We start from the raw sequence: 27,215 nt of genomic DNA, 5'->3' as shown, positions 1-27,215 counted from the left end.
GGGGTCAGCAAGGGTCACCAAAGTCACCAAAAGTCACCTAAAGTCACCAGGGATCACCAGGGGTCACCAAAGGTCACCACGGGGTCATCAGGGGTCACCAGGGGTCAGTAGGGGTCATTAAAAGTCACCAAAAGTCACCAGGAGTCATCAGGGGTCACCAAAGGTCACCAGAAGTCACCACAAGGTCACCACGAGTCATAGGGGTCACCACGAGGGTCACTAGAGTCACCAGGTGTCATCAGGGGTCACCAAAAGTCACCAAAGGTCATCATGAGGTCACCAGGAGTCATCAGGGGTCACCAAAGGTCACAAGAGATCATCAAGGGTCACCACAAGGTCACCAGGGGTCAGCAAAGGTCACCAGGGGTCACCAGGGGTCACCAAGAGTCATTAGAGGTCACCAAAAGTCACCAGGGGTCACCACGGGGTCATCAGGGGTCACCAAAGGCCATTAGAGGTCACCATGGGGTCATCAGGGGTCATCAAGGGTCACCAAAAGTCACCAGGGGTCATCAGGGGTCACCAGGGGTCAGTAGGGGTCACCAAGTCATCAAAGGTCACCAGGGGTCATCATGAGGTCATCAGGGGTCAGCAAAGGTCACCAGGGGTCAGCAAGGGCCACCAAAAGTCACCAGGGGTCACCACGGGGTCATCAGGGGTCACCAAGAGTCATTAGGGGTCACCACGAGATCACCAGAGTCACCAGGGGTCACCACGGGGTAATCAAGGGTCACCGAAAGTCCCCAAAGGTCACCAGGGGTCATCAGGGGTCATCAAGGGTCACCAAAGGTCATCAAGGGTCACCAGGGGTCACCAAAGGTCACCACGAGGTCACCAAAGGTCACCAGGGGTCACTGTCCTGGTCACCCTCCCAATGTCCCCGGACCCTGTCACTGTCACCTCTGACCTCGCTGTCCCCCCAATGTCCCCAACGTCCCCAATGTCCCCAACCCCCCAATGTCCCCACTGTCCCCAATGTCCCCAACCCCCAACCCCCCAATCCCCCCAATGTCCCCAACCCCCCAATGTCCCCAATGTCCCCAACGTCCCCATTCCCCCATCCCCCCCCAATGTCCCCAACCCCCCCAATGTCCCCAATCCCCCCAATGTCCCCAATGTCCCCAAGCCCCCCAATGTCCCCATCCCCCCCAATGTCCCCAATGTCCCCATTCCCCCATCCCCCCCTCAATGTCCCCACTGTCCCCAATCCCCCAACCCCCCCAATGTCCCCATTCCCCCCAATGTCCCCAACTCCCCCAATGCCCCAATGTCCCCAATGTCCCCAACCCCCCCCTCCCCTTGTACCTTGTCGCTGTCCCCTCTGCCCTCGCTGTCCCTCCTGTCCCCCCAACCCCCCCCAATGTCCCCAATGTCCCCATCCCCCCAATGTCCCCAATGTCCCCAATGTCCCCAACACCCCCAATGTCCCCCATGTCCCCAACACCCCCAATGTCCCCATCCCCCCAAACCCCCCCTCAATGTCCCCAATCCCCCCCATCCCCCCAATGTCCCCAATGTCCCCAATGTCCCCAATCCCCCCAATGTCCCCAACCCCCCCAATGTCCCCAATGTCCCAAATCCCCCCAATGTCCCCAACCCCCCCAATGTCCCCCATGTCCCCATTCCCCCATCCCCCCCCCAATGTCCCCAAGCCCCCCCTCCCCCCATACCTTGTCACTGTCCCCTCTGCCCTCGCTGTCCCTCCTGTCCCCTCCTGTCCCCGTCGCCGTCCCCAGGCCGGGGGGCGCGGGGGGGAGGGGCAGCAGGTACGGGGGGGGTCCCTGGGGGGGTCCCGGGGGTGCTCCGGGGGGTGGGGGCTGGGCGGGGCCCAGGGGGGGAGGGGCGGCTTTGCTGTGGCTCAGGATCTGCCAAAAGAATGAAAAATTCATCATTAATTATTATAATTAATAATTTAAAAAATTAATTGGGGATTTCAGGGTGAGGGTCGTTCGTAATCTCCCTTTTGGGGGGGCCTTTGTTGCTTTTTGGGGGTCCCCACCCCCATTTTGGGGTCCCCATCTCCATTTTGGGGTCCCCACCTCATTTTAGGGGTCCCCATCCCCATTTTGGGGGGTCCCTGTTCCTTTTTGGGGGTCCCCATCCCCATTTTGGGGTTCCCCATCCCCATTTTGGGGCTCCCCACCCCCTTTTGGGGGATCTCTGTCCCTTTTTTGGGGTCCCCATCCCCATTTTGGGCTTCCCCATCTCCATTTTGGGGTCCCCATCCCCATTTTGGGGCTCCCCATCCCTATTTTGGGGGTCCCATCCCCATTTTGGGGTCCCCATCCCCATTCTGGGCAATCCCTGTCCCTTTTTGGGGGTCCCCATCCCATTTTGGGGGTCCCATCCCCATTTTGGGGCTCCCCATCCCAATTTTGGGGTCCCCATCCCCATTTTGGGGTTCCCCATCCCCATTTTGGGGCTCCCCATCCCAATTTTGGGGTCCCCATCCCAATTTTGGGGTCCCCATCCCCATTTTGGGGGTCCCATCCCCATTTTGGGGCTCCCCATCCCAATTTTGGGGTCCCCATCCCAATTTTGGGGTCCCCATCCCCATTTTGGGGGTCCCATCCCCATTTTGGGGCTCCCCATCCCAATTTTGGGGTCCCCATCCCAATTTTGGGGTCCCCATCCCCATTTTGGGGCTCCCCATCCCAATTTTGGGGTCCCCATCTCCATTCTGGGGGGTCCCTGTTCCTTTTTGGGGTCCCCATTCCCATTTTGGGGTCCCATCTCCATTTTGGGGGGTCCCCACTTCATTTTCGGGGTCCCTGTCCCCCTTTTGGGATGTCCCTGTCCCTTTTTGGGGTCCCCATTCCCATTTTGGGTGTCCCCACCCCCATTTTGAGGGTCCCCACCCCCCCTTTGGTGTCCCCACCCCCATTTTGGGGTCCCCACCCCCTTTTTGGGGTGTCCCTGTTCCTTCTGGGTGTCCCCATGTCCCCTCCCCCTGTCCCCCCCCGTGGTGTACCCCTGTCCCTGGGTGTCCCCCTGTCCCCACAGTGTCCCCCTGTCCCCCCACTCTGGGTGTCCCCGGTGTCCCCATGTCCCCCCCAGTGTCCCCCTGTCCCCCCAGTGTCCCTGTGTGACCCCGGTGTCCCCCTGTCCTCCCCATGGTGTCCCCCTGTCCCCTCAGTGTCCCCCTGTCCCCCTCACTCTGGGTGTCCCCCCCAATGTCCCCATGTCCCTCCACTCTGGGTGTCCCCCTGTCCCTGGGTGTCCCCCTGTCCCAGCAGTGTCCCCCTGTCCCCCCTGTGGTGTCCCCCTGTCCCTGGGTGTCCCCCTGTCCCAGCAGTGTCCCCCTGTCCCCCCTGTGGTGTCCCCCTGTCCCTGGGTGTCCCCCTGTCCCAGCAGTGTCCCCCTGTCCCCCCTGTGGTGTCCCCCTGTCCCTGGGTGTCCCCCTGTCCCAGCAGTGTCCCCCTGTCCCCCCTGTGGTGTCCCCCTGTCCCTGGGTGTCCCCCTGTCCCTGGGTGTCCCCGTGTCCCCACAGTGTCCCCCTGGTGTCCCCCATGTCCCCCCCAGTGTCCCCCTGTCCCAGGGTGTCCCCCTGTCCCCCCAATTCTGGGTGTCCCCCTGTCCCCTCAGTGTCCCCATGTCCCCCCCAGTGTCCCCCTGTCCCCTCAGTGTCCCCATGTCCCCCCCAGTGTCCCCCTGTCCCCTCCAGTGTCCCCCTGTCCCTCCCGTGGTGTCCCCCTGTCCCCACTCTGGGTGTCCCCCTGTCCCCCCCAGTGTCCCCCTGTCCCCCAGTGTCCCCCCCTGTCCCAGCAGTGTCCCCCTGTCCCCCCCAATGCCCCCATGTCCCCCCCCAGTGTCCCCCTGTCCCCACTGTGGTGTCCCCCTGTCCCTCCTGTGGTGTCCCCCTGTCCCCCAGTGTCCCCCCCAGTGTCCCCATGTCCCCCCCATGGTGTCCCCCTGTCCCCTCAGTGTCCCCCTGTCCCCCCCAGTCTGGGTGTCCCCCCCAGTGTCCCCATATCCCCCCACTCTGGGTGTCCCCCTGTCCCCCCCCCAGTGCGCCCCTGTCCCCCCACTCTGGGTGTCCCCATATCCCCCAGTGCCCCCCATGTTCCCCCCAGTGTCCCCATGTCCCCACAGTGTCCCCCTGTCCCCCCAGTGTTGGCTGTCCCCATGTCCCCCCTGTGGTGTCCCCCTGTCCCCTCAGTGTCCCCCTGTCCCCCACAGTGTCTCCATGTCCCTGGGTGTCCCCCTGTCCCTGGGTGTCCCCCTGTCCCCCAGTGTCCCCCCCCAGTGTCCCCCTGTCCACCCCCCCTGTCCCTGTGGTGTCCCTGTGTCCCTGTGGTGTCCCCCTGTCCCTGTGTGACCCCGGTGTCCCTCTGTCCCCCCACCAATGTCCCCCTCTCGCCCCTGTGGTGTCCCCCCCCGTGGTGTCCCCCTGTCCCCCCACTGTCCCCCTGTCCCTGGCTGTGTCCCCCTGTCCCCATGGTGTCCCCCTGTCCCCATGGTGTCCCCCCCATGGTGTCCCCCTGTCCCAGCAGTGTCCCCCCCACTCTGGGTGTCCCCCTGTCCCCATGGTGTCCCCGTGTCCCCTGCAGTGTCCCCCTGTCCCCCCAGTGTCCCCCCTAGTGTCCCCCTGTCCCCACTGTGGTGTCCCCCTGTCCCTGGGTGTCCCTGTCCCTGTGGTGTCCCCCTGGTGCCCCCCTGTCCCTGGGTGTCCCCCTGTGGTGTCCCCCTGTCCCCCAGTGTCCCCATGTCCCCCCCCAGTGTCCCCCTGTCCCCGCTGTGGTGTCCCCCTGTCCCCTCCAATGTCCCCCTGTCCCTGGGTGTCCCCGTCCCCGTGGTGTCCCCCTGTCCCAGTGTCCCCCTGTCCCCATGGTGTCCCCCCCGTGGTGCCCCCCTGTCCCAGCAGTGTCCCCCCCAGTGTCCCCCTGTCCCTGGCTGTCCCCCTGTCCCCCTCACTCTGGGTGTCCCCTGTTGTGTCCCCCCCTGTCCCCGTGGTGTCCCCACCTGGTTGGTGGCCTGGATCAGCTCCTGTGCCTTGGCCCTGCTGGCCAGGTTGGCCTCCTCCATCTTGAACAGCAGCGCCGTCACTGCGGGGAGGGGACGCCCCAAAAACGGCCGTGAGACCCCAAAATCACCCCAAAAACACCCCAAAAAAAACCCAAAAACACCCGAGGGGACACCCCAAAAACAGCCGTGAGTGCAAGGGGACACCCCAAAAACAAACACCCCAAAACCAGCCCAAAAACAGCCCAGGGGACACCCCAAAAACATCCAACAGGACACCCCAAAAACACCACCCCAAAAACACCCCGGGGGACACCCCAAAAACGGCCCAAAAACACCTGAGGGGACACCCCAAAAACCACCGTGAGCCCAAGGGGACACCCCAAAAACACCCCAAAAACACCCCAAAAATACCCGAGGGAACACCCCAAAACCGGCCGTGAGTGCAAGGGGACACCCCAAAAATACCCGAGGGGACACCCCAAAAACACCCCAAAAATACCCCAAAAAATACCCGAGGGGACACCCCAAAAACACCCCAGGGGACACCCCAAAAACACCCGAGGGGACACCCCAAAAACACCCGAGGGGACACCCCAAAACCGGCCGTGAGTGCAAGGGGACACCCCAAAAACATCCCAAAACTACCCCAAAAATACCTGGGGGGACACCCCAAAAACACCCCAAAAACACCCCAAAAATACCCGAGGGGACACCCCAAAACCGGCCGTGAGTGCAAGGGGACACCCCAAAAACAGCGACACCCCAAAACCGGCCGTGAGACCCCGGGGACACCCCAAAAACAGCCCAGGGGACACCCTAAAAACACCACCCCAAAAACACCCCAGGGGACACCCCAAAAACGGCCGTGAGACCCCGGGGACACCCCAAAAACACCCCAGGGGACACCCCAAAAACAGCCCAAAACACCCCAAAAACACCCCAGGGGACACCCCAAAAACACCCCAAAAATACCCGAGGGGACACCCCAAAAACGGCCGTGAGACCCCGGAGACACCCCAAGAACAAACACCACCCCAAAAACACCCCAAAACCAGCCCAAAAACACCCCCCCAAAACCACCCCAAAAATACCCGAGGGGACACCCCAAAAACCGGTCGTGAGTGCAAGGGGACACCCCAAAAACAGCCCAGGGGACACCCCAAAAATACCCGAGGGGACACCCCAAAACCGGCCGTGAGACCCTGGGGACACCCCAGGGGACACCCCAAAAACGGCTGTGAGTGCAAGGGGACACCCCAAAAACACCACCCCCAAAACAGCCCAAAAACAGCCCAGGGGACACACCAAAAACCATCGGGGCACCCCAAAAAACATCGGGACACCCCAAAAACCATCCCAAAAAACATCTGGACACCCCAAAACCTCCCCAAAAACCTCCCCAAAAATGTCAGGACACTTCAAAACCTCCCCAAAAACGTCACCTCTGTGCCAATGCATCCCCCCAAAAATGTCCCTAAAAATTCCAGGACAGCCCCAAACGCCCCAAAAAACAGGACACCCCAAAAACCATCGGGACACCCCAAAACTCCCCTCAAAATCATCGGGACACCCCAAAATTCTCTCCAAAAATCCCCCAAAAAATGTCGGGACACCTCAAACCCTCCCCAAAAACGTCACCGCTGTGCCAACGCATCCCCCCAAAAATGTCCCCAAAAAAAATCAGGATACCCCCAAACACCCCAAAATCCATCAGGACACCCCAAAAACCATCGGGACACCCCAAAACCCATCAGGACACCCCAAAACCCCACCCCAAACCCCATCACCTACGTGCCAGCACGCCGCTGGTGGCGCAGTCCACGCCGCCCTGCAGGCTCCATCCCCCCAAAATTTCCCCCAAAAAACATCCCAAAAAACATCAGGACGCCCCAAAACACCCCAAAAATGTCAGGACACCCCAAAAACCATCGGGACACCCCAAAACCCTCCTCAAAATCATCGGGACACCCCAAAATCCCATCAAAAATCCCCCAAAAAATGTCGGGACACCTAAACCCCCCCCCAAAAATGTCACCTCTGTGCCAACGCATCCCCCCAAAAATGTCCCTAAAAATATCGGGACACCCCCAAACCCCCCAAAAACCATCAGGACACCCCAAAAACCATCGGGACACCCCAAAACCCTCCTCAAAATCATCGGGACACCCCAAAATCCCCCCAAAATCCCCTCAAAAAACCTCCCCAAAAATGTCGGGACACCTCAAAACCTCCCAAAAAACGTCACCTCTGTGCCAACGCATCCCCCCAAAAATGTCCCTAAAAATGCCAGGACAGTCCCAAACCCCCCAAAAAACATCAGGACACCCCAAAAACCATCAGGACACCCCAAAACCCCACCCCAAACCCCATCACCTACGTGCCAGCACGCCGCTGGTGGCGCAGTCCACGCCGCCCTGCAGGCTCCATCCCCCCAAAAACTCCCCCAAAAAACGTCAGGACACCCCAAAACACCCCAAAAATGTCAGGACACCCCAAAACCCTCCTCAAAATCATCGGGGCACCCCAAAATCCACCCAAAATCCCTTCAAAAAACTTCCCCAAAAATGTCAGGACACGTCAAAACTTCCACAAAAACGTCACCTCGGTGCCAACGCATCCCCCCAAAAATGTCCCTAAAAATATTGGGACACCCCCAAACGTCCCAAAACCATCAGGACACCCCAAAAACCATCGGGACACCCCAAAAATCATCCTAAAAAAATCGGGACACCTCAAAATTCTCCCTAAAAATCTCCCCAAAAATGTCAGGACACCTCAAACCCTCCCCAAAAACGTCACCTCTGTGCCAACGCATCCCCCCAAAAATGTCCCTAAAAATATCAGGATATCCCCAGCACCCCAAAAACCATCAGGACACCCCAAAAACCATCGGGACACCCCAAAATCCATCCCAAAAACCAACGGGACACCCCAAAACCGCCCCAAAAACCACCCCAAAAATCCCCCTATAAATGTCAGGACACCTCAAACCCTCCCCAAAAACGTCACCTCTGTGCCAACGCATCACCCCAAAAATGTCCCTAAAAATATTGGGACACCCCCAAAACCCCCAAAACCATCAGGACACCCCAAAAACCATCGGGACACCCCAAAACCGCCCCAAAAACCTCCCTAAAAATGTGGGGACACCTCAAAACCTCCCCAAAAACGTCACCTCTGTGCCAACGCATCCCCCCAAAAATGTCCCTAAAAATATCGGGACACCCCCAAACCTCCCAAAATCCAACAGGACACCCCAAAAACCATCAGGACACCCCAAAACCCATCAGGACACCCCAAAACCCCGCCCCAAACCCCATCACCTACGTGCCAGCACGCCGCTGGTGGCGCAGTCCACGCCGCCCTGCAGGCTCCATCCCCCCAAAAACTCCCCCAAAAAACATCCCAAAAAACATCAGGATGCCCCAAAACACCCCAAAAATGTCAGGACACCCCAAAACTCCCCTCAAAATCATCGGGACACCCCAAAATCCACCCAAAATCCCCTCAAAAAACCTCCCCAAAAATGTCGGGACATCTCAAAACCTCCCCAAAAACGTCACCTCTGTGCCAATGCATCCCCCCAAAAATGTCCCTAAAAATGCCAGGACACCCCCAAACCCCCCAAAATCCAACAGGACACCCCAAAAACCATCGGGACACCCCAAAAACCATCAGGACACCCCAAACCCCACCCCAAACCCCATCACCTACGTGCCAGCACGCCGCTGGTGGCGCAGTCCACGCCGCCCTGCAGGCTCCATCCCCCCAAAAACTCCCCCAAAAAACATCCCAAAAAACATCAGGACGCCCCAAAACACCCCAAAAATGTCAGGACACCCTAAAAACCATCCCAAAAATCATCGGGACACCCCAAAATCCACCCAAAATCCCCTCAAAAAACCTCCCCAAAAATGTCGGGACACCTCAAACCCTCCTGAAAAACGTCACCTCTGTGCCAACGCATCCCCCCAAAAATGTCCCTAAAAATATCGGGACACCCCCAAACGTCCCAAAAACCATCAGGACACCCCAAAAACCATCGGGACACCCCAAAACCCATCATGACACCCCAAAACCCCGCCCCAAACCCCATCACCTGCGTGCCAGCACGCCGCTGGTGGCGCAGTCCACGCCGCCCTGCAGGCTCCATCCCCCCAAAATTTCCCCCAAAAAACATCCCAAAAAACATCAGGATGCCCCAAAACACCCCAAAAATGTCAGGACACCCCAAAACCCTCCTCAAAATCATCGGGGCACCCCAAAATTCCCCCAAAATCCCCTCAAAAAAGTTCCCCAAAAATGTCAGGACACGTCAAAACTTCCACAAAAACGTCACCTCTGTGCCAACGCATCCCCCCAAAAATGTCCCTAAAAATATTGGGACACCCCCAAACGTCCCAAAACCATCAGGACACCCCAAAACCCATCAGGACACCCCAAAACCCCACCCCAAACCCCATCACCTATGTGCCAGCACGCCGCTGGCGGCGCAGTCCACGCCGCCCTGCAGGCTCCATCCCCCCAAAAACTCCCCCAAAAAACATCCCAAAAAACATCAGGACGCCCCAAAACCCCCCAAAAATGTCAGGACACCCTAAAAACCATCCCAAAAATCATCGGGACACCCCAAAATCCCCCCAAAATCCCCTCAAAAAACCTCCCCAAAAATGTCAGGACACCTCAAACCCTCCCCAAAAACGTCACCTCTGTGCCAACGCATCCCCCCAAAAATGTCCCAAAAAAAATCAGGATATCCCCAAACACCCCAAAATCCATCAGGACACCCCAAAATCCACCGGGACACCCCAAAACTCCCCTCAAAATCATCGGGACACCCCAAAATTCTCCCCAAAAATCCCCCCAAAAATGTCAAGACACCTCAAACCCTCCCCAAAAACGTCACCTCTGAGCCAACGCATCCCCCCAAAAATGTCCCTAAAAAAATTTGGACACCCCCAAACGTCCCAAAATCCATCAGGACACCCCAAAAACCATCGGGACACCCCAAATCTCCCCTCAAAATCATCGGGGCACCCCAAAATCCCATCAAAAACCGCCCCAAAAATCCCCCCAAGAATGTCGGAACACCTCAAACCCTCCCCAAAATCGTCACCTCTGTGCCAACGCATCCCCCCAAAAATGTCCCTAAAAATGCCAGGATACCCCCAAACACCCCAAAATCCATCAGGACACCCCAAAAACCATCAGGACACCCCAAAACCCCACCCCAAACCCCATCACCTACGTGCCAGCACGCCGCTGGTGGCGCAGTCCACGCCGCCCTGCAGGCTCCATCCCCCCGGTGCCGCCGCCGCCGCCGCCGCTCCCCGCCGCCGCTCCCGCCGCTCCCGGAGCTCTCCCGGTCTCCTCCTTCCCCTCGCAGCGACTGTCAGCCTCGGGCTCTCCTCCTGGAGCCTCCCCCGTGCCCGTCCCCTCTGTCCCCACGGTTTGGGGGGGTCCCCCTGTCCCCTCCTCGGGGAGGAAGGACACGTCGGGGGTTTTGCAGCTGCTGTCCACGGTCTGGGAATCCGGGGTCAGCTCGCGCTCGGCCGGAGCGGCCGGAGCGGCCGGGGCGGATTTGGGGGCGGCAGGAGCGGCCGGGGACGGAGGGCTGGGAGGTTTTGGGGTTCCCCCAGCGGATTTTTCAGAGCCTGACCAGGTGGGTTCGGGTTTGGGGGGTAAACGGAGAGGGGGAGTGGCGGCGCTTTGGCTGCAGCTGTCGGCTTTGGATTTCTTCAAAGCGCCGCCGCCGCCGCTTTTCACCTTGGTCTTCCTCTTCTTGCGAGCTTCGCCCTTGGCTTTGACCTTGACTTTCTTCACCCCTCCCTTGATTTTGGGGGGTTTCACCTTGCGGGGTTTCACCCCCCCATCGCGGGTTTGACCCCCACCATCATTTTTGGGGGCGGCTTTTTCCGTTTTCTCCTCGGCTTTGAGGAACGCCGCGCGGCTCTCGGCGTCGCGGGCGAATTTCACCCCGATCCCGGCGCCGCCTCCGCCGCCACCGCCGGCGTTTCCGTCCTTACCGGGGGTGGTGGTGGAGCTGACGCCCTCCCGGATCAACACCGACACCTTGGATTGAAGTTTCACCTTCCTCGCCGCCGGCGCCGCCGCCGCCGCTTTGGGCGCCGCCGTTTCCGTCCCTTCCTTGTGCCCCCCGCCGCTCGTTTTCCCTTTCCTGCCGCTTTTTTCCCGCTGCTTCTCTTTGCTCTTCCCCGTTTCCGCCGCCGCCGAGGGTTCCACGTAATCCTTAAATTTCTTCTTGTATTTCTCCCTCCCCGCCGGTCTCTCCTCGGGGCGGCTCCGTTTTCTTTCCTTCTCCTTTTTCCCGCCTTCCGCCGCCGCTCTGGCCTCGGTTTTTCTCGCCGGGAACTCGGCGTGTTCGCGGTCGGAGAATCCCTCGAAGCTCAACCCTTCGGAATCGTAGAGCACCTCCCGTTTGGGTTCGGGCGTTGCGGCGCGCCGGTTGACCGTGATGGTTCTCTTGATGGCGAACAGATCCGAATCGTTCAGCTCCTGCACCGAGGGCGGCACCACGCGCCGCCGCGACGCCTCGCCCTTCTCCGACGTTTTTCCCTCTCCGTCCCTCCTCGATCCTCGACGTTCCCTCGACCTCGAGCGTTGCTTTTTCTTCTTCTTCTCCCCGCGGTGTTTTTCCTTGTGCCGCGAACGCCCGGAGCTGCCGGAACGACGCCGGCGCCGTTTCTCCCTCGAGCGCGAACGCCTCGACCACGAGCGCCGGCGCGAGCGCGACCGCGATCCGCGGCGCCGGTGACGCTCTTTGGATTTCGGCGCCGGTTCCGGAACTTTCTTGGCGCTGCCGCCGCCGGTCCAGGCGCCTCCGGATCCGCCGCGTTCCCGGGATCGTTTGGATTTCTTCCTGGACGTGGCCGAGGGCGAGCGCGGCGAGGGCGGCGCTCGGAGCCGCCGCTGGCTGAGGATTTTCCTCCTCAAATCGGAGCTTCCCCCGGCGTTCCCCGCCGCCGCCGCTTTTCCAACGCGGATCCGGTTGGGATTCGGCGCCGAAATCTCCTTCCTCATCCGAATCGGCGTGGAGGGACAAAAAATCGTCGCCGCCCTCGGGGAGACGCGGCGCTCTCGGTTCCGGAGCGCGGCCGCGACCGGCGGAGCCGCCGGCGCCGGATCCTCCGCGGAAAATCCTCAGCGGGCTGAACCTCTCCTCCTCGGGCTGCACGATCTCGCCCTCCTCGATCTCCGAGTCGCCCGGCGTGCCCCACTCGCGCCGCCCGCGGTGCCGGGAAGGTTTTGGGGGTTGTTGAGGCGTCACCGTGGCCGTTCCCGTCCCCCCCGACGGGTTTTGGGGCGCTTTGGGGTTGCCGGGGGTCACCACCTCCAAGGAGAGCTTGCCGTCGAATTTGGGGTGCGCCTCGCTCTCGGCGCGGCCTTTGCCGCCCAGATCCACCACGAAGACGCGGCGGCGCGGCTCCGGGAGGGAGCGAGGCGGCTCCGAGCCTTCCTCCCGCTCTTCCTCCTCCTCTTCCTCCTCCTCTTCCTCCTCGTCCTCCTCTTCGGGCAAGGTGGAGTCGGCTCCGGGTGGGTTGGGAGGAGTTTTTGGGGGTCCGGGTTCCGGATCTTTCTCGAAGTCTTGGCTCAGGCTGTTGTCGTCGTAGATGCCGGCCAAGGTTTCCGAGATGCGGCTGATGCTGTGGGAAACGTCCGGCAGCGCCGGCGCTTCTTCCTCCTCCTCCTCCTCCTCTTCCTCCTCCTCCTCCTCCTCTTCTTCCTCCTCCTCTTCCTCCTCCTCCTCCTCTTCTTCCTCGGGGCTGGGGCTGCTCCGTGACGAGCTGGGGTTGGAACCCGTGGGGTCGAAGGGGTCGTACTTTTGATCCTGCCGCCCTTCGGCCTCTTTGCCGGGCGAGGATGAGGAGGCGGCGCCGCCGTCGTAGCCAAAATCCGGGGGGGCTCCTCCGCCTCCCCCGAGACCCCCGGGGTTCTCCTCGTCCGTGGGGTGGAAAGGATCATAAATATCCAGGGCAGGAGAGCGAGGCCGAGCCGAGACGGGCCCCGGCGGGCCCGAGGAAGAGGAGGCGGACGAGGAGGAAGAGCGGGAGGAGGAGGAGGAGGAGGAGGAAGAAGAGGAGGAAGAGGAGGAAGAGGAGGAAGAATCGGCTTTTTCCGGCGGGTGGGTACGGCCGGGCTCGTCCCGGTTGGCGGGAGGGGGTTGTGGGGGGCGTTGTTGTTGTTGGGGTCCCCCCGGGGTTCCCCCACCCGGAGCGGCCGCTCGGGGTCCTCGGGGGCGGCGGGGGCGGGGTGGGGTGGGGGGAGGGGCTCGGCGGGTCCGGTGGGGGAGGGGAGGAGCCGGGGGGGTCCCGGCTGGGGGACCCGGGGGGGGATGGGGGACCCCCGGGGACGCGCCAGCGACGGGAGGAGGTGCCGGGGAGGTGACCTGGGATGGGGAGAGGAAAGGGGGGTTTGTCAAAGGAGGGTGGGGGGGCTTAAATTCAGCAAAATCTCCCCAAACTTTCCCAAAATCCACCCAAAATCTCCTCAATCCCCCACCAAAACCTCCCAAAATCCCCCCCAAATGCCTTCAAATCCCACCAAAATGCCCTCAAATCCCACCAAAATCCCCTAAAACCACCCAAAACCTCCTCAAACCACCCCAAAATGCACCCAAAGCTCCCAAAATCCATCCAAATCACCCCAAAATCCCCCCAAACCCCCTCAAATCCCCTCCAAAACCTCCCAAAATCCTCCCAAAATGCCTTCAAATCCCACCAAAATCCCCTAAAACCACCCAAAACCTCAACTCCCCCCAAAATCCACCCAAACTCCCCCAAAATCTCCTCAAATTCCCTCAAATTCCCCTCAAAATCTTCACAATCCCCCCAAAATCTCAAGTCCCCTCCAAAACGTCCCAAAATCCCCCCAAAATCCCCCAAAACCACCCAAAACCTCCTCAACCCCCCCCTAAATCTGCCCAAAATTCTCCCATCAAACGCCCCCAAAATCCCCTCAAATCCTCCCAAACTCCCCCAAAATCCACCCAAATCCACCCCAAACCTCTTCAAGACCCCCCAAAATCCCCCCCGAATCCCAAAAAAATCTCCCAAAAAATCCCCCAAAACTCCCCAAAGCTCCCAAAATCCACCAAAATTCCCCCCAAATCCCCTCAAATCCTCCCAAACTCCCCCAAAATCCACCCCAACCTCTTCAAAACCCACCCAAAATCCCCAAAAAATACAAAAAAAATCTCTCAAATCCCCCCAAAACTCACCAAAGCTCCCAAAATCCCCCCAAATCCCCCCAAAATCCCCCCAAATCCCCCCAAAATCCCCTCAAACATCCCCAAATCCCCTCAAATCCTCCCAAAACCCCCCCAAAATTCCCCCAAACCCTCAAACTCCCCCCAAAACCCTCCCAAAATCCACCCCAAAACCCCCAAATCCCCTTGAAACCACACCCAAAATCACCCCAAAATCCAAAAAAAATCCCCCAAACTTTCCCAAATCCCCGCAAATCACCCCAAAATCTCCCCAAATCCCCTCAAAATCCCCTCAAACATCCCCAAATCCCCTCAAATCCTCCAAAACTCCCCAAAATCCCCCAAACTTTCCCAAATCCCCCCAAAATCCCCCAAACTTTCCCAAATCCCCCGAAATCCCCCCAAACTTCCCAAAATCCCCCCAAATTCCCCAAAATCCCCCCAAATCCCCCCAAACTCCCCAAATCCCCCCAAACCCCCCAAAATCCCCCCAAAATCCCCCAAACTTTCCCAAATCCCCCCAAATCCCCCCAAACTCCCCCCAAAATCCCCCCAAAATCCCTTCAAATCCCCCCAAAATCCCCCAAACTCCCCAAAATCCCCCCAAATCCCCCCAATCCCCCCCACCTGCTTTGGGGGCCCTCCAGGGCCGTTCCCTGCGCAGGAGCCCCGAGGCGGCCGCCAGCCCCCCCAGATCGGCCACGCGAACCTCGGCCACCAACTCCAGCTCCTCGTCCTCGGGGGAGCCCTCCCCGCTGTGGGGACAGGGGATGGTGGGGGACCCCAAAAACAGAGCCCTGAACCCCCAAAAGGACCCCAAAACCCCCCCTGAACCCCACAAAGGGAGCCCTGAACCCCACAAAGGGAGCCCTCCCCACTGCGGGGAGAGGGCACGGTGGGGGACCCCAAAAATGGAGCATTGAACCCCAAAAAGGGAGCCCTGAACCCCAAAAACAGAGCCCTGAACCCCCCTGAACCCCACAAAGGGAGCCCTGAACCCCAGAACCCCCCCTGAACCCCACAAAGGGAGCCCTGAACCCCAAAAAGGACCCCAAAACCCCCCCTGAACCCCACAAAGGGAGCCCTCCCCGCTGCGGGGACAGGGCACGGTGGGGGACCCCGAAAACAGGGCCCTGAACCCCCCCTGAACCCCAAAAAGGGAGCCCTGAACCCCAAAAACAGAGCCTGAACCCCAAAAAGGGACCCCCCCTGAACCCCAAAAAGTGGAGCCTTGAACGCCACAAACTGAGCCCTCCCCGCTGCGGGGACAGGGGACGGTGGGGGACCCCAAAAATGGAACCATGAGCCCCAAAAACAGAGCCCTGAACCCCCCCTGAACCCCAAAAAGGGAGCCCTGAACGCCCCTGAACCCCACAAAGGGACCCCAGAACCCCACAAAGGGAGCCATCTCCGCTGCGGGGAGAGGGGATGGTGGGGGACCCCAAAAACGGGGCCCTGAACCCCAAAAAGGGACCCCCAAGATCCCCTGAACCCCAAAAACGGAGCCCTGGACCCCAAAACCCCCCCTGAACCCCACGAAGGGAGCCCTCCCCGCTGCGGGGAGAGGGGATGGTGGGGGACCCCAAAAACAGAGCCCTGAACCCCAAAAACAGAGACCTGAACCCCACAAAGGGAGCCCTGAACCCCAGAACCCCCCCTGAACCCCACAAAGGGAGCCCTGAACCCCAAAAAGGACCCCAAAACCCCCCCTGAACCCCACAAAGGGAGCCCTCCCCGCTGCGGGGACAGGGCACGGTGGGGGACCCCAAAAACAGGGCCCTGAACCCCCCCTGAACCCCAAAAAGGGAGCCCTGAACCCCAAAAACAGAGCCTGAACCCCAAAAAGGGACCCCCCCTGAACCCCAAAAAGTGGAGCCTTGAACCCCACAAACTGAGCCCTCCCCGCTGCGGGGACAGGACACGGTGGGGGACCCCAAAAACGGAGCACTGAACCCCAAAAAGGGAGCCCTGGATCCCAAAAAGGAACCCCAGAACCCCCCTGAACCCCAAAAAGGGAGCCCCGAACCCCACAAAGGGAGCCCTCCCCGCTGCGGGAACAGGGCACGGTGGGGGACCCCAAAAACAGGGCCCTGAACCCCAAAAACAGAGCCCTGAACCCCCTTGAACCCCCCTGAACCCCAAAAAGGGACCCCAGAACCCCCCTGGAACCCCCCCTGAACCCCACAAAGGGAGCCCTCCCCGCTACGGGGAGAGGGGATGGTGGGGGACCCCGAAAACAGGGCCCTGAACCCCAAAAAGGAACACACAGACCCCCCCAAAACCCCAAAAAGGGACACAGGAACCCCAAAAATGGAGCCCTGAACCTCCCTGAACCCCCCCTGGACCCCAAAATGGAGCCCTGAACCCCAAAAAGGGACTTCCAAGATCCCCCTGAACCCCAAAAAGGGACCCCAAACCCCCCCCAAACCCCAAAAACGGGGCCCTGAACCCCCAAAAAGGGACCCAGGAACCTCAAAAATGGATCCCCCCATTTTTGAATCCCCCCCCATTTTTGGATCCCCCCCATTTTTAGGGTCCCCCCCAGTTTTGGGGTGTCCCCCCATTTTTGATCTCCCCCCATTTTTGGGGTCCCCTTCCCCATTTTTGGATTCCCCCCCCATTTTTGAGGATCCCCCCCCATTTTTGAGGATCCCCCATCCCATTTTAGGGGTTCCCCCTCCCCATTTTTGGGACCCCCCCATTTTTGGATTCCCCCCCCATTTTTGAGGATCCCCCATCCCATTTTTGGGGTCCCCCTTCCCTCAGTTTTGGGACCCCCCCCATTTTTTGATTCCCCCCTGACCCCATTTTTGGATCCCCCAATTTTGGATCCCCCAATTTTGGGACTCCCCCAATTTTTGGGTTCCCCCCATATTTTGAATCCCCCCCATTTTTGGGGTCCCCTCCCCCAATTTTTGGATTCCCCCCCCATTTTTTGATCCCCTCCCCATTTTCGGGGTCCCCTCCCCATTTTTGGGGTCCCCTCCCCCCATTTTTGGGGTCCCCCCCATTTTTAGGACCCCCCCCATTTTCGGGGTCCCCTCCCCATTTTTGGGGTCCCCCTCTCCCCATTTTTGGGGTCCCCCCTGACCTGCTGAGCTGCAGCTGCTCCAGGGCCCCCCCCGGGCCCCCCGCGGGCTCCCAAACCTGGGGGGGAAACCTGGGGTCAGCACGGACTGGGATAAACTGGGAGGGACTGGGAGGGATAGGGAGGGGATTGAGGGGGACTGGGATAACCTGGGAGGGACTGGGAGGGATTGGGGAGGACTGGGAGGGACTGGGAGGGGACTGGGAGGGACTGGGAGGGACTGGGAGGGGACTGGGAGGGACTGGGATCAACTGGGAGGGAACTATGAGGGGACTGGGAGAGGACTGGGAGGGATTGGGAGGGACTGGGAGTGAACTGGGAAGGAGTGGGAGTGAACTGGGAGGGGATTGAGGGGGACTGGGATAAACTGGGAGGGACTGGGGGGGGGCTGGGATACACTGGGAGGGGACTGGGAGGAACTGGGACAAACTGGGAGGGACTGGGAAATGACCTGGGATATACTGGGAAGGACTGGGGGGAACTGGGAGGGGATTAGGAGGGACTGGGGGGGACTTGGATAGACTGGGATGGACTGGGAGGGGACTGGGATGGACTGGGAGAGACTGGGAGGGGCTGGGAAGGGACTGGGAGGGGATTGAGAGGGACTGGGAGGGACTGGGAGGGACTGGGATGGACTGGGAGGGACTGGATTGGACTGGGAGGGACTGGGAGGGGACTGGGATGGACTGGGAGGGACTGGGATAAACTGGGAGGGACAGGGATGGGATTGGGAGGGGACTGGGAGGGGACTGGGAGGGACTGGGAAATGAACTGGGATATACTGGGAGGAACTGGGGGGAACTGGGAGGGGATTAGGAGGGACTGGGGGAACTTGGATAGACTGGGATGGACTGGGATGGACTGGGAGGGGACTGGGATGGACTGGGAGGGACTGGGAGGGGATTGAGGGGGACTGGGAGAGACTGGGAGGGAACTGGGAGGGACTGGGATAAACTGGGAGGGACTGGGAGAAGAACTGGGAGGGACTGGGAGGGGATTGAAGGGGACTGGGAGGGGACTGGGATGGACTGGGAGGGACTGGGAGGGGACTGGGAGGGGACTGGGATGAACTGGGAGGGACTGGGAGGGACTGGGAGGGGATTGAGGGGGACTGGGATAAACTGGGAAGGACTGGGATGGACTGGGAAATGAACTGGGATAGACTGGGAGGGACTGGGAGTGAGTGAACTGGGAGGGACTGGGAGGGACTGGGAGGGGATTGGAAGGGACTGGGAAATGAACTGGGATATACTGGGAGTGAACTGGGAGGGACTCTGAGTGATTGAGATGGGACTGGGATATACTGGGAGGGACTGGGGGGGACTGGGAAATGAACTGGGATATACTGGGAGGGACTGGGAGTGAACTGGGAGGGACTGGGATGAACTGGGCTAAACTGGGCTGAACTGGGATGGACTGGGATGGACTGCGAGGAGCTGGGAGCAACTGGGAAGGGAACTGGGAAGGGAACTGGTTTGAACTGGTGTGAACTGGTGTGAACTGGTGTGAACTGGTTTGAACTGGTTTGAACTGGTCACTCACCGGGCCGCCCTCGGGCCGGGGTCCCCAACACCAGCGCTGCCGGGGGGGCTTGTGGGGGGGGTCTGGGGACACACAGGGGACACCTGAGACACAGGGGGGGGACACAGGGGACATTGGGGACAGTGGGGACACCCCAGGGGACATTGGGGACACCCAGGGGACACCTGAGACACAGGGGGGACACAGGGGACACTGGGGACACCCCAGGGGACACCTCAGGGGACATTGGGGACAGTGGGGACACACCCAGGGGACATTGGGGACACCCCAGGGGACACCTGAGACACAGGGGGGACACCCAGGGGACACTGGGGACAACCCAGGGGACACCCAGGGGACATTGGGGACACCCCAGGGGACATTGGGGACACCCAGGGGACACTGGGGACACCCAGGGGACATTGGGGACAGTGGGGACACCCCAGGTGACACCAGGACCCTCCCAAGTGACATTGGGGACACCCCCAGGGGACACAGGGGACACCCCAGGGGACATTGGGGACACCCCAGGGGACATTGGGGACACCCAGGGGACATTGGGGACACCCCAGGGGACATTGGGGACACCCAGGGGACACAGGGGACACCCCACGGGACATTGGGGACACCCCAGGGGACACAGGGGACACCCCCAGGGACACCCCCAGGTGACACAGGGGACAGTGGGGACACCCCAGGTGACACAGGGGACACCCCCAGGTGACACAGGGACCCCCAGGTGACACCAGGTGACACCAGGACCCCCCCCAGGTGATACCAGGTCACACAGGGGACACCCCCAGGTGACACAGGGGACACCCAGGTGACATCAGGTGACACCATCCCTCCCCCCAGGTGACATCAGGACTCCCCAGGTGACCCCGTCCCTCCCCTCAGGTGACACTGGGGACCCCTCAGGTGACACCGGGTGACATCAGGACCCCCCAGGTGACACAGGGACCCCGCAAGTGACATTGGGGACCCCCCAGGTGACACCAGGTGACCCCCCCCAGGTGACACCAGGAGCCCCAGGTGACACTGGGACCCCCCCCAGGTGACATTGGGGACCCCCCCAGGTGACACCAGGAGCCCTAGGTGACACTGGGTGACACTGGGACCCCCCCAGGTGACACGGGGGACCCCCCCCAGGTGACACCAGGAGCCCCAGGTGACATTGCCCCTTCCCCCAGGTGACACCAGGACCCCCCAGGTGACATCAGGACCCCTCAGGTGACACCAGGACCCCCCCAAGTGACACCAGGTGACATCTAGACTCCCCCAGGTGACACTGGGGACCCCCCAGGTGACATCAGGACCCTCAGGTGACATTGCCCCTCCCCCTGCTGGCCCCGCCCCCTCACCTTGTCCCCAGGTGACATTTCCCCTCCCCCAGGTGACATTGCCCCTCCCCCCAGGTGACACCAGGTGACATTGGGGACCCCCCAGGTGACAGCAGGTGGCCCCGCCCCCTCACCTTGTCCCCAGCTGAGGCGGCCGCTGAGCAGGCGCTGCAGGGCCTTCTGTGGGGGAGGGGAACCAACATCCACCGGGGGATCCGGACACCCCAAAATACCCCAAAAACACCAAAAAAACCCAGAACACCCCAAAAACAGCCCCAAAACAGCAAAAATACCCCAAACACCCCCAAAACACCCCCAAAACAGCCCAAAACCACCCCAAATAGACCCCAAAACACCCCAAAAACACCCAAACACCCCAAAACCACCCAAAATACCCCAAAAACACCCTAAAAACACCCCAGAACATGCCAAACACCCCAAACACCCGAAAAACACCCTAAAAATACCCCAAATAGACCCCCAAAACACCCCAAAAATACCCAAAACCACCCCAAAACCACCCCAGAAATACCCCAAACCATCCCAAAAACACCCCCAAAACACCCTGAAAATACCCCCAAAAAATACCCCCAAAATATCCCGAACCACTCCTAAAACATTCCAAAAATAACCCCAAACCACCACAAAAATACCCCAAACAACCTAAAAATACCCCAAAATACCCCCAAAACACCCCAAAAATGCCCCCAAAACACCACAAAACAACCCCAAAAACAACCGAAACCACCCCAAAAATACCCCAAACACTCCCAAAACCCCCAAAACTGCCTCAAAGGGGTGCCAGCCCCCCCAAAACCCTCCCAAGCCCCCCCAAAAATTCCCCCAGGACGGTCCCAGCCCCCCCAAACCACCCCAAAAATACCCAAACACCCCCTAAGCCCCCCCAAAACCCCCTCAGAGGGGTCCCAGCTCCCCCAAATGACCCCAAACACCCCCAAAGCCCCCAAAAATCCCTCAGGGTAAGTCCCAGACCCCCCAAAACTCACTCAGGGGTGTCCCAGCCCCCCCAAACCACCCCAAAAATTCCCAAACACCCCCCCAAAAATCCCTCAGGGGACTCCCAGGATCCCCAAAACCCCCTAAGCCCCCTCAAACCCCCCCAAAACCCCCTCAGGGGATTCCAGGCCCCCCAAAACCTCCCCAAACCCCCCCAAAACCCCCTCAGGGGGCTCCCAGCCCCCCTCAAACCCCCCCAAAACCCCTCTAAGAGGGTCCCAGACCCCCCAAACCCCCCTCAAACCCCCCCAAAACCCCCTCAGAGGGGTCCCAGCCCCCCCAAAACCCCCCCTAAGCCCCCCCAAAATCCCTCAGAGGGGTCCCAGCCCCCCCAAACCCCCCCAAGCTCCCCCAAAACCCCCCCAAACCCCCTCAGGGTGGTCCCAACCCCCCCAAATCCCTCCCAAGCCCCCTCAAACCCCCCCAAATCCCCCCCAAGCCCCCTCAAATCCCCCCAAACCCCCTCAGAGTGGTCCCACCCTCCCCAATCTCCCCTCCCAGTCCCTCCCAGTCCCTCCCAGTCCCTCCCAGTCCCCTCCCAGTCCCTCCCAGCCCCTCCCAGTCCCTCCCAATCCCCTCCCAGTCCCCTCCCAGTCCATCCCAGTCCCTCCCAGTCCCTCCCAATCCCCTCCCAGTCCCCTCCCAGTCCATCCCAGTCCCTCCCAGTCCCTCCCAATCCCTCCCAGTCCCCTCCCAGTTCCCCCCCAGTCCATCCCAGTCCCTCCCAATCCCTCCCAATCCCTCCCAATCCCTCCCAGTCCCTCCCAGTCCCCTCCCAGTCCCTCCCAATCCCTCCCAATCCCTCCCAATCCCTCCCAATCCCTCCCAGTCCCTCCCAGTCCCCTCCCAATCCCTCCCAATCCCTCCCAGTCCCCTCCCAGTCCCTCCCAGTCCCTCCCAGTCTCACCAGTAACCCCTGGCTGGCTCTCAGGGACCCCTCAGGTTCTGGGGGGGCTCCCCCGGGCCCCCCCCCATCCTCGCCCGGCCCCGCCGGGTCCTCCCCCCCCCGGGGGGGCTTCTCCTCCTCCTCCATGGGACGGTGATGCCCTGGGGGGTGGAAAAGGGGGGTTGGGGGATCCCCAAATTTGGGCTTTGCACCCCAATTCTCTCCCTCGGTCCAAATTCGTTCGTTTTGCCCTTTTTTCCAGCCTAAAATTTCATTTTTTGGTCTGAAATCGGCGATTTTTGGTTCAGAATTCTTCTGCCTGTGGTGAAGTCCCAGGGTAAAGATCTCAAATCCCACCTCAGACCCCCAAAACTCTTCAATTCCCACCACAAAATCCTCAATTCCCACCACAAAATCCTCAATTTCTACCCCAAAATCCTCAATTCCTACCCCAAAATCCTCAATTCCCACCCCAAAATCCTCAATTTTTACCCCAAAAATCCTCAATTTTTACCCCAAAAATCCTCAATTTCTCCACAAAAATCTTCAATTCCCACCCCAAAATCCTCAATTTCTACCCCAAAATCTTCAATTCCCACCCCAAAATCCTCAATTTCTCCCCAAAATCCTCAATATTTGCCCCCAAAATCCTCAATTTCTCCCCAAAATCCTCAATTCCCACCCCAAAATCTTCAATTTCTCCCCAAAATCCTCAATTCCCACCTCAAAATCCTCAATTCCCACCACAAAATCCTCAATTTCTACCCAAAATCTTCAATTCCCACCCAAAAATCCTCAATTTCTACCCAAAATCCTCAATTTCTCCCCAAAATCCTCAATTCCCACTTCAAAATCCTCAATTTCTCCCCAAAATCCCCAAATTTTGCCCCAAAAATCCTCAATTTCTCCCCAAAATCCTCAATTTCCACTGCAAAATCCTTAATTTCTACCCCAAAATCTTCACTTTTTGCCCCAAAATCCTCAATTTCTCCCCAAAATCTTTAATTCCCACCCCAAAATCTTCAATTCCCACCTCAAAATCCTCATTTTCTACCCCAAAATCTTCAATTTCTCCCCAAAATCTTTAATTCCCACCCCAAAATCCTCAATTTCTCCCCAAAATACTCAAATCCCACCACAAAATCTTCAATTTCCACTGCAAAATCCTTAATTTCTACCTCAAAATCTTCAATTTCTCCCCCAAAATCCTCAATTTCTCACCAAAATCTTTAATTTTTATGCCAAAAATCCTCAATTTCGCCCCTAAATCACAATTCCCACCACAAAATCCTCAATTTTTGCCCCAAAATCCTCATTTTCTGCCACAAAATCTTTAATTTCTTCCCAAAATCTTTAATTCTTGCCCCAAAATTCTTCTCCCTGTGTTGAACTCCCAGGGTAAAGATCTCAAATCCCACGTCAGACCCCGTTTCTACCCTAAAATCTTCAATTTTTGCCCCAAAATCCTCAATTTCTCCCCAAAATCCTCAATTTCTACCCCAAATTTCTCAATTTATCCATAAAATCTTCAATTCCCACCCCAAAATCCTCAATTTCCACTGCAAAATCCTCAATTCCCGCCACAAAATCCTCAATTTCTCCCCAAAAACTTCAATTCCCACCACAAAATCCTCAATTTCTACCCAAAATCCTCAATTTTTGCCCAAAAAATCCTCAATTTCCACCCTAAAATCCTCAATTTCTCCCCAAAAATCCTGAATTTCTCCCCAAAATCCTCAATTTCTCCCCAAAATCCTCAATTTTCTCCCCAAAATCCTCAATTTCTCCCCAAAATCCTCAATTTCTCCCCAAAATCTCAAATTTTGCCCCCAAAATCCTCAATTTCTCCCCAAAATCTTCAATTCCCACCCCAAAATCCTCATTTTCTCCCCCAAATCTTCAATTTTTATGCCCAAAATCCTCATTTTCTACCCCAAAATCACCAATTCCCACCCCAAAATCCTCAATTTCTGCCCCAAAATCCCCAAATTTTGCCCAAAAATCCTCAATTTGTCCCCAAAATCCTCAATTTTTACCCCAAAATCTTCAATTCCCACCTCAAAATCCTTAATTTCTACCCCAAAATCTTCAATTTTACCCCAAAATCCTCATTTCCCACCCCCAAATCCCCTCTGTGTGAAATAAAATCTTTTTTTTCTCCTCAATTTTTAACTTCTCCCTCAAAATCCCTCCCCAAATGATCCAATCCCCACCCCAAATCCTCCTTTTCCACCCCAAATTCCTCCCCTCATCCCAAATCTCCTCTTCTGACCCCAAAATCCCTCTGTTCCTCACCAAACCTCATCTCCAGATCCCAAATGTGCCTTTTTTTAGCCCAAACCCTTTCCCTGGACCAAAATCCTCCTTTTCTCACCCAAATCCCCTCCACACACCCCAAATCCTCTTTTTCTCACCCCAAATCCCATCCAGAACCCCAAAATCCTCCTTTTCTCACCCCAAATCCCTCCCAGAACCCCAAAATCCTCCTTTTCTGACCCCAAATCCCATCCAGAAACCCCAAAATCCTCCTTTTCTGACCCCAAATCTCTTCCAGAACCCCCAAAATCCTCCTTTTCTCACCCCAAATCCCATCCAGAACCCCAAAATCCTCCTTTTCTGACCACAAACTCTTCCCAGACTCCCCAAATCTCCCATCCCACCCCAAAATCCTCCTTTTCTATCCCCAAATCTATTCCCAAAACCCCAAATCCCTCCCAGAACCCCCAAATCCTCCTTTTCTGACCCCAAATCCCTCATCCCACCCCAAATCCCCTCCATGAACCCCAAATCCCCTCATGAACCCCAAATCTTCCTTTTCTTCCCCCAAATCTCTCCCAAAACCCCAAATCCCCTCCCTGCACCCCAAATCCCCTCATGAACCCCAAATCCTCCTTATCTCCCCCCAAATCCCCCATCTCACCCCAAATCCCCTCATGAACCCCAAATCCTCCTTTTCTCCCCCAAATCCCCTCCCCGCACCCCAAATCCCCTCATGAACCCCAAATCCCCTCATGAACCCCAAATCTTCCTTTTCTGACCCCAAATCCCCTCCATGAACCCCAAATCCCCTCCCCGCACCCCAAATCCCCTCTATGAACCCCAAATCCCCTCCAGAACCCCCAAATCCTCCTTTTCTTCCCCCAAATCTCTCCCAAAACCCCAAATCCCCTCCCCGCACCCCAAATCCCCTCATGAACCCCAAATCCCCTCCATGAACCCCAAATCCTCCTTTTCTGACCCCAAATCCCCTCATGAACCCCAAATCCCCTCCATGAACCCCAAATTTTCCTTATCTCCCCCCAAATCCCCTCCATGAACCCCAAATCCCCTCCCCGCACCCCAAATCCCCTCCATGAACCCCAAATCTTCCTTTTCTTCCCCCAAATCCTCCATCCCACCCCAAATCCCCTCCATGAACCCCAAATCCCCTCATGAACCCCAAATCCTCCTTTTCTCCCCCCAAATCCCCTCCCCAAACCCCAAATCCTCCTTTTATTCCCCCAAACCCCCTCCCCGCACCCCAAACCCCCCTTATCTCCCCCCAAATCCTCTCATGAACCCCAAATCCTCATTTTATTCCCCCAAATCCCCTCCCCGCACCCCAAATCCCCTCCATGAACCCCAAATCCTCCTTTTCTTCCCCCAAATCCCCTCATGAACCCCAAATCCTCCTTTTCTCCCCCCAAATCCCCTCCCCGCACCCCAAATCCCCTCCCCGCACCCCAAATCCCCCACTACCACCCCAAATCCTCCTTTTTTTCCCCAAATCCCCTCATGAACCCCAAATCCCCTCAGCCCTCCCCAAATCCCCTCATGAACCCCAAATCCTCCTTTTCTTCCCCCAAATCCCCTCATCTCACCCCAAATCCTCCTTTTATTCCCCCAAATCCCCTCACGAACCCCAAATCCTCCTTTTCTTCCCCCAAATCCCCCCTTTCCTTCCCCAAATCCCCTCACGAACCCCAAATCCCCTCATGAACCCCAAATCCCCCCTTTCCTTCCCCAAATCCCCTCAGCCCCCCCCAAATCCCCTCATGAACCCAAATCCTCCTTTTATTCCCCCAAATCCCCCCTTTCCTTCCCCAAATCCCCTCATGAACCCCAAATCCTCCTTTTATTCCCCCAAATCCCCCCTTTCCTTCCCCAAATCCCCTCCCCGCACCCCAAATCCCCTCATGAACCCCAAATCCTCCTTTTATTCCCCCAAATCCCCCCTTTCCTTCCCCAAATCCCCTCCCCGCACCCCAAATCCCCTCATGAACCCCAAATCCTCCTTTTCTTCCCCCAAATCCCTCCTTTCCTTCCCCAAATCCCCTCCCCGCACCCCAAATCCCCTCACGAACCCCAAATCCTCCTTTTATTCCCCCAAACCCCCTCAGCCCTCCCCAAACCCCCTCACCTCCCTCCTCCCCTCACGCCCCCTCCCCTCTCACCCCCTCCCCCTCCCGCCCCCCGCATCCCCCCCAAACCCCCCCCGACCCCTTCCTCTCCCTTCTCCGCACCCCCGACTCCCCCTCCCCACCCTCCTCCTCATTCCGGACCCCCTCGGGACCCCCCAAAACCTCCCCCGACCCCCGGCCCGGGCCCCGCCGCCATTTTACCGCGGCTCCTCCGCTCCCTCCGCGCGGGGCACGCTGGGTAGCGCCGCCTACCGGCTGGGAGGACCCGCGCCGGCCGCCGTTGCCACGCGACGCCGCCAAACCCTGGCCACGCCCCTCTGCTCCGCCCCGCCCAATCGCAGCCGCTCCTCCCCTCCCCTCCCCTTAGGCCACGCCCCTCTGCTCCGCCCCGCCCAATCGCAGCCGCTCCTCCCCTCCCCTTAGGCCACGCCCCCGATTTTGCCGCGCCGCCTCCCGCGGCTTAATGGGAAGAGGTTCCCGCCTAAGGGGGCGGGGTTTGAATATATTAAAGAAAGGCCACGCCCCCTCTGGAGGCGGGGGGGGGGGGGGGGTGGGAGCGGATTTTGGGGGGTCCCGAGCGGATTTTGGGGGGTTCCGAGGGAATTTTAGGGGTCCCGAGGGTATTTTGGAGGGTCCCAAGGGGATTTTGGGGGATTCCGGGTGCATTTTGAGGGGTCCCGAGGGGATTTTAGAGGGTCCCGAGGGGATTTTTGGGATCCCAGGTGCATTTTGGGGGGTCCCGAGGGGATTTTGGGGGGTCCTTGTTGCATTT

At 58.8% G+C, this 27,215-nt stretch overlaps 1 protein-coding gene across 1 annotated transcript; it reads right to left on the bottom strand.

The window, feature by feature from the left end:
• Positions 1-4: 4 nt before the first annotated feature.
• SCAF1 (SR-related CTD associated factor 1) lies at positions 5-26,707 on the bottom strand (the record flags this gene model as incomplete). Its single annotated transcript, XM_084224318.1, is given in 13 exon segments — positions 5-37; positions 1,671-1,865; positions 4,963-5,045; positions 10,214-10,331; positions 10,333-11,961; positions 11,963-13,096; positions 13,098-13,372; positions 14,819-14,946; positions 17,283-17,338; positions 18,822-18,904; positions 20,275-20,320; positions 22,065-22,204; positions 26,645-26,707. Coding segments are annotated over 12 exon segments (3,906 nt in total). The 5' UTR covers positions 22,191-22,204; positions 26,645-26,707.
• Between the last annotated feature and the right edge of the window lie 508 nt (positions 26,708-27,215).

Source organism: Fringilla coelebs (assembly GCF_963513975.1).
Source record: "Fringilla coelebs genome assembly, chromosome: 36".
Classification (NCBI taxonomy): domain Eukaryota; kingdom Metazoa; phylum Chordata; class Aves; order Passeriformes; family Fringillidae; genus Fringilla; species Fringilla coelebs.
The sequence above is the reverse complement of the archived record's forward strand: the minus strand, read 5'-3'. Positions and strand labels throughout refer to the sequence as shown.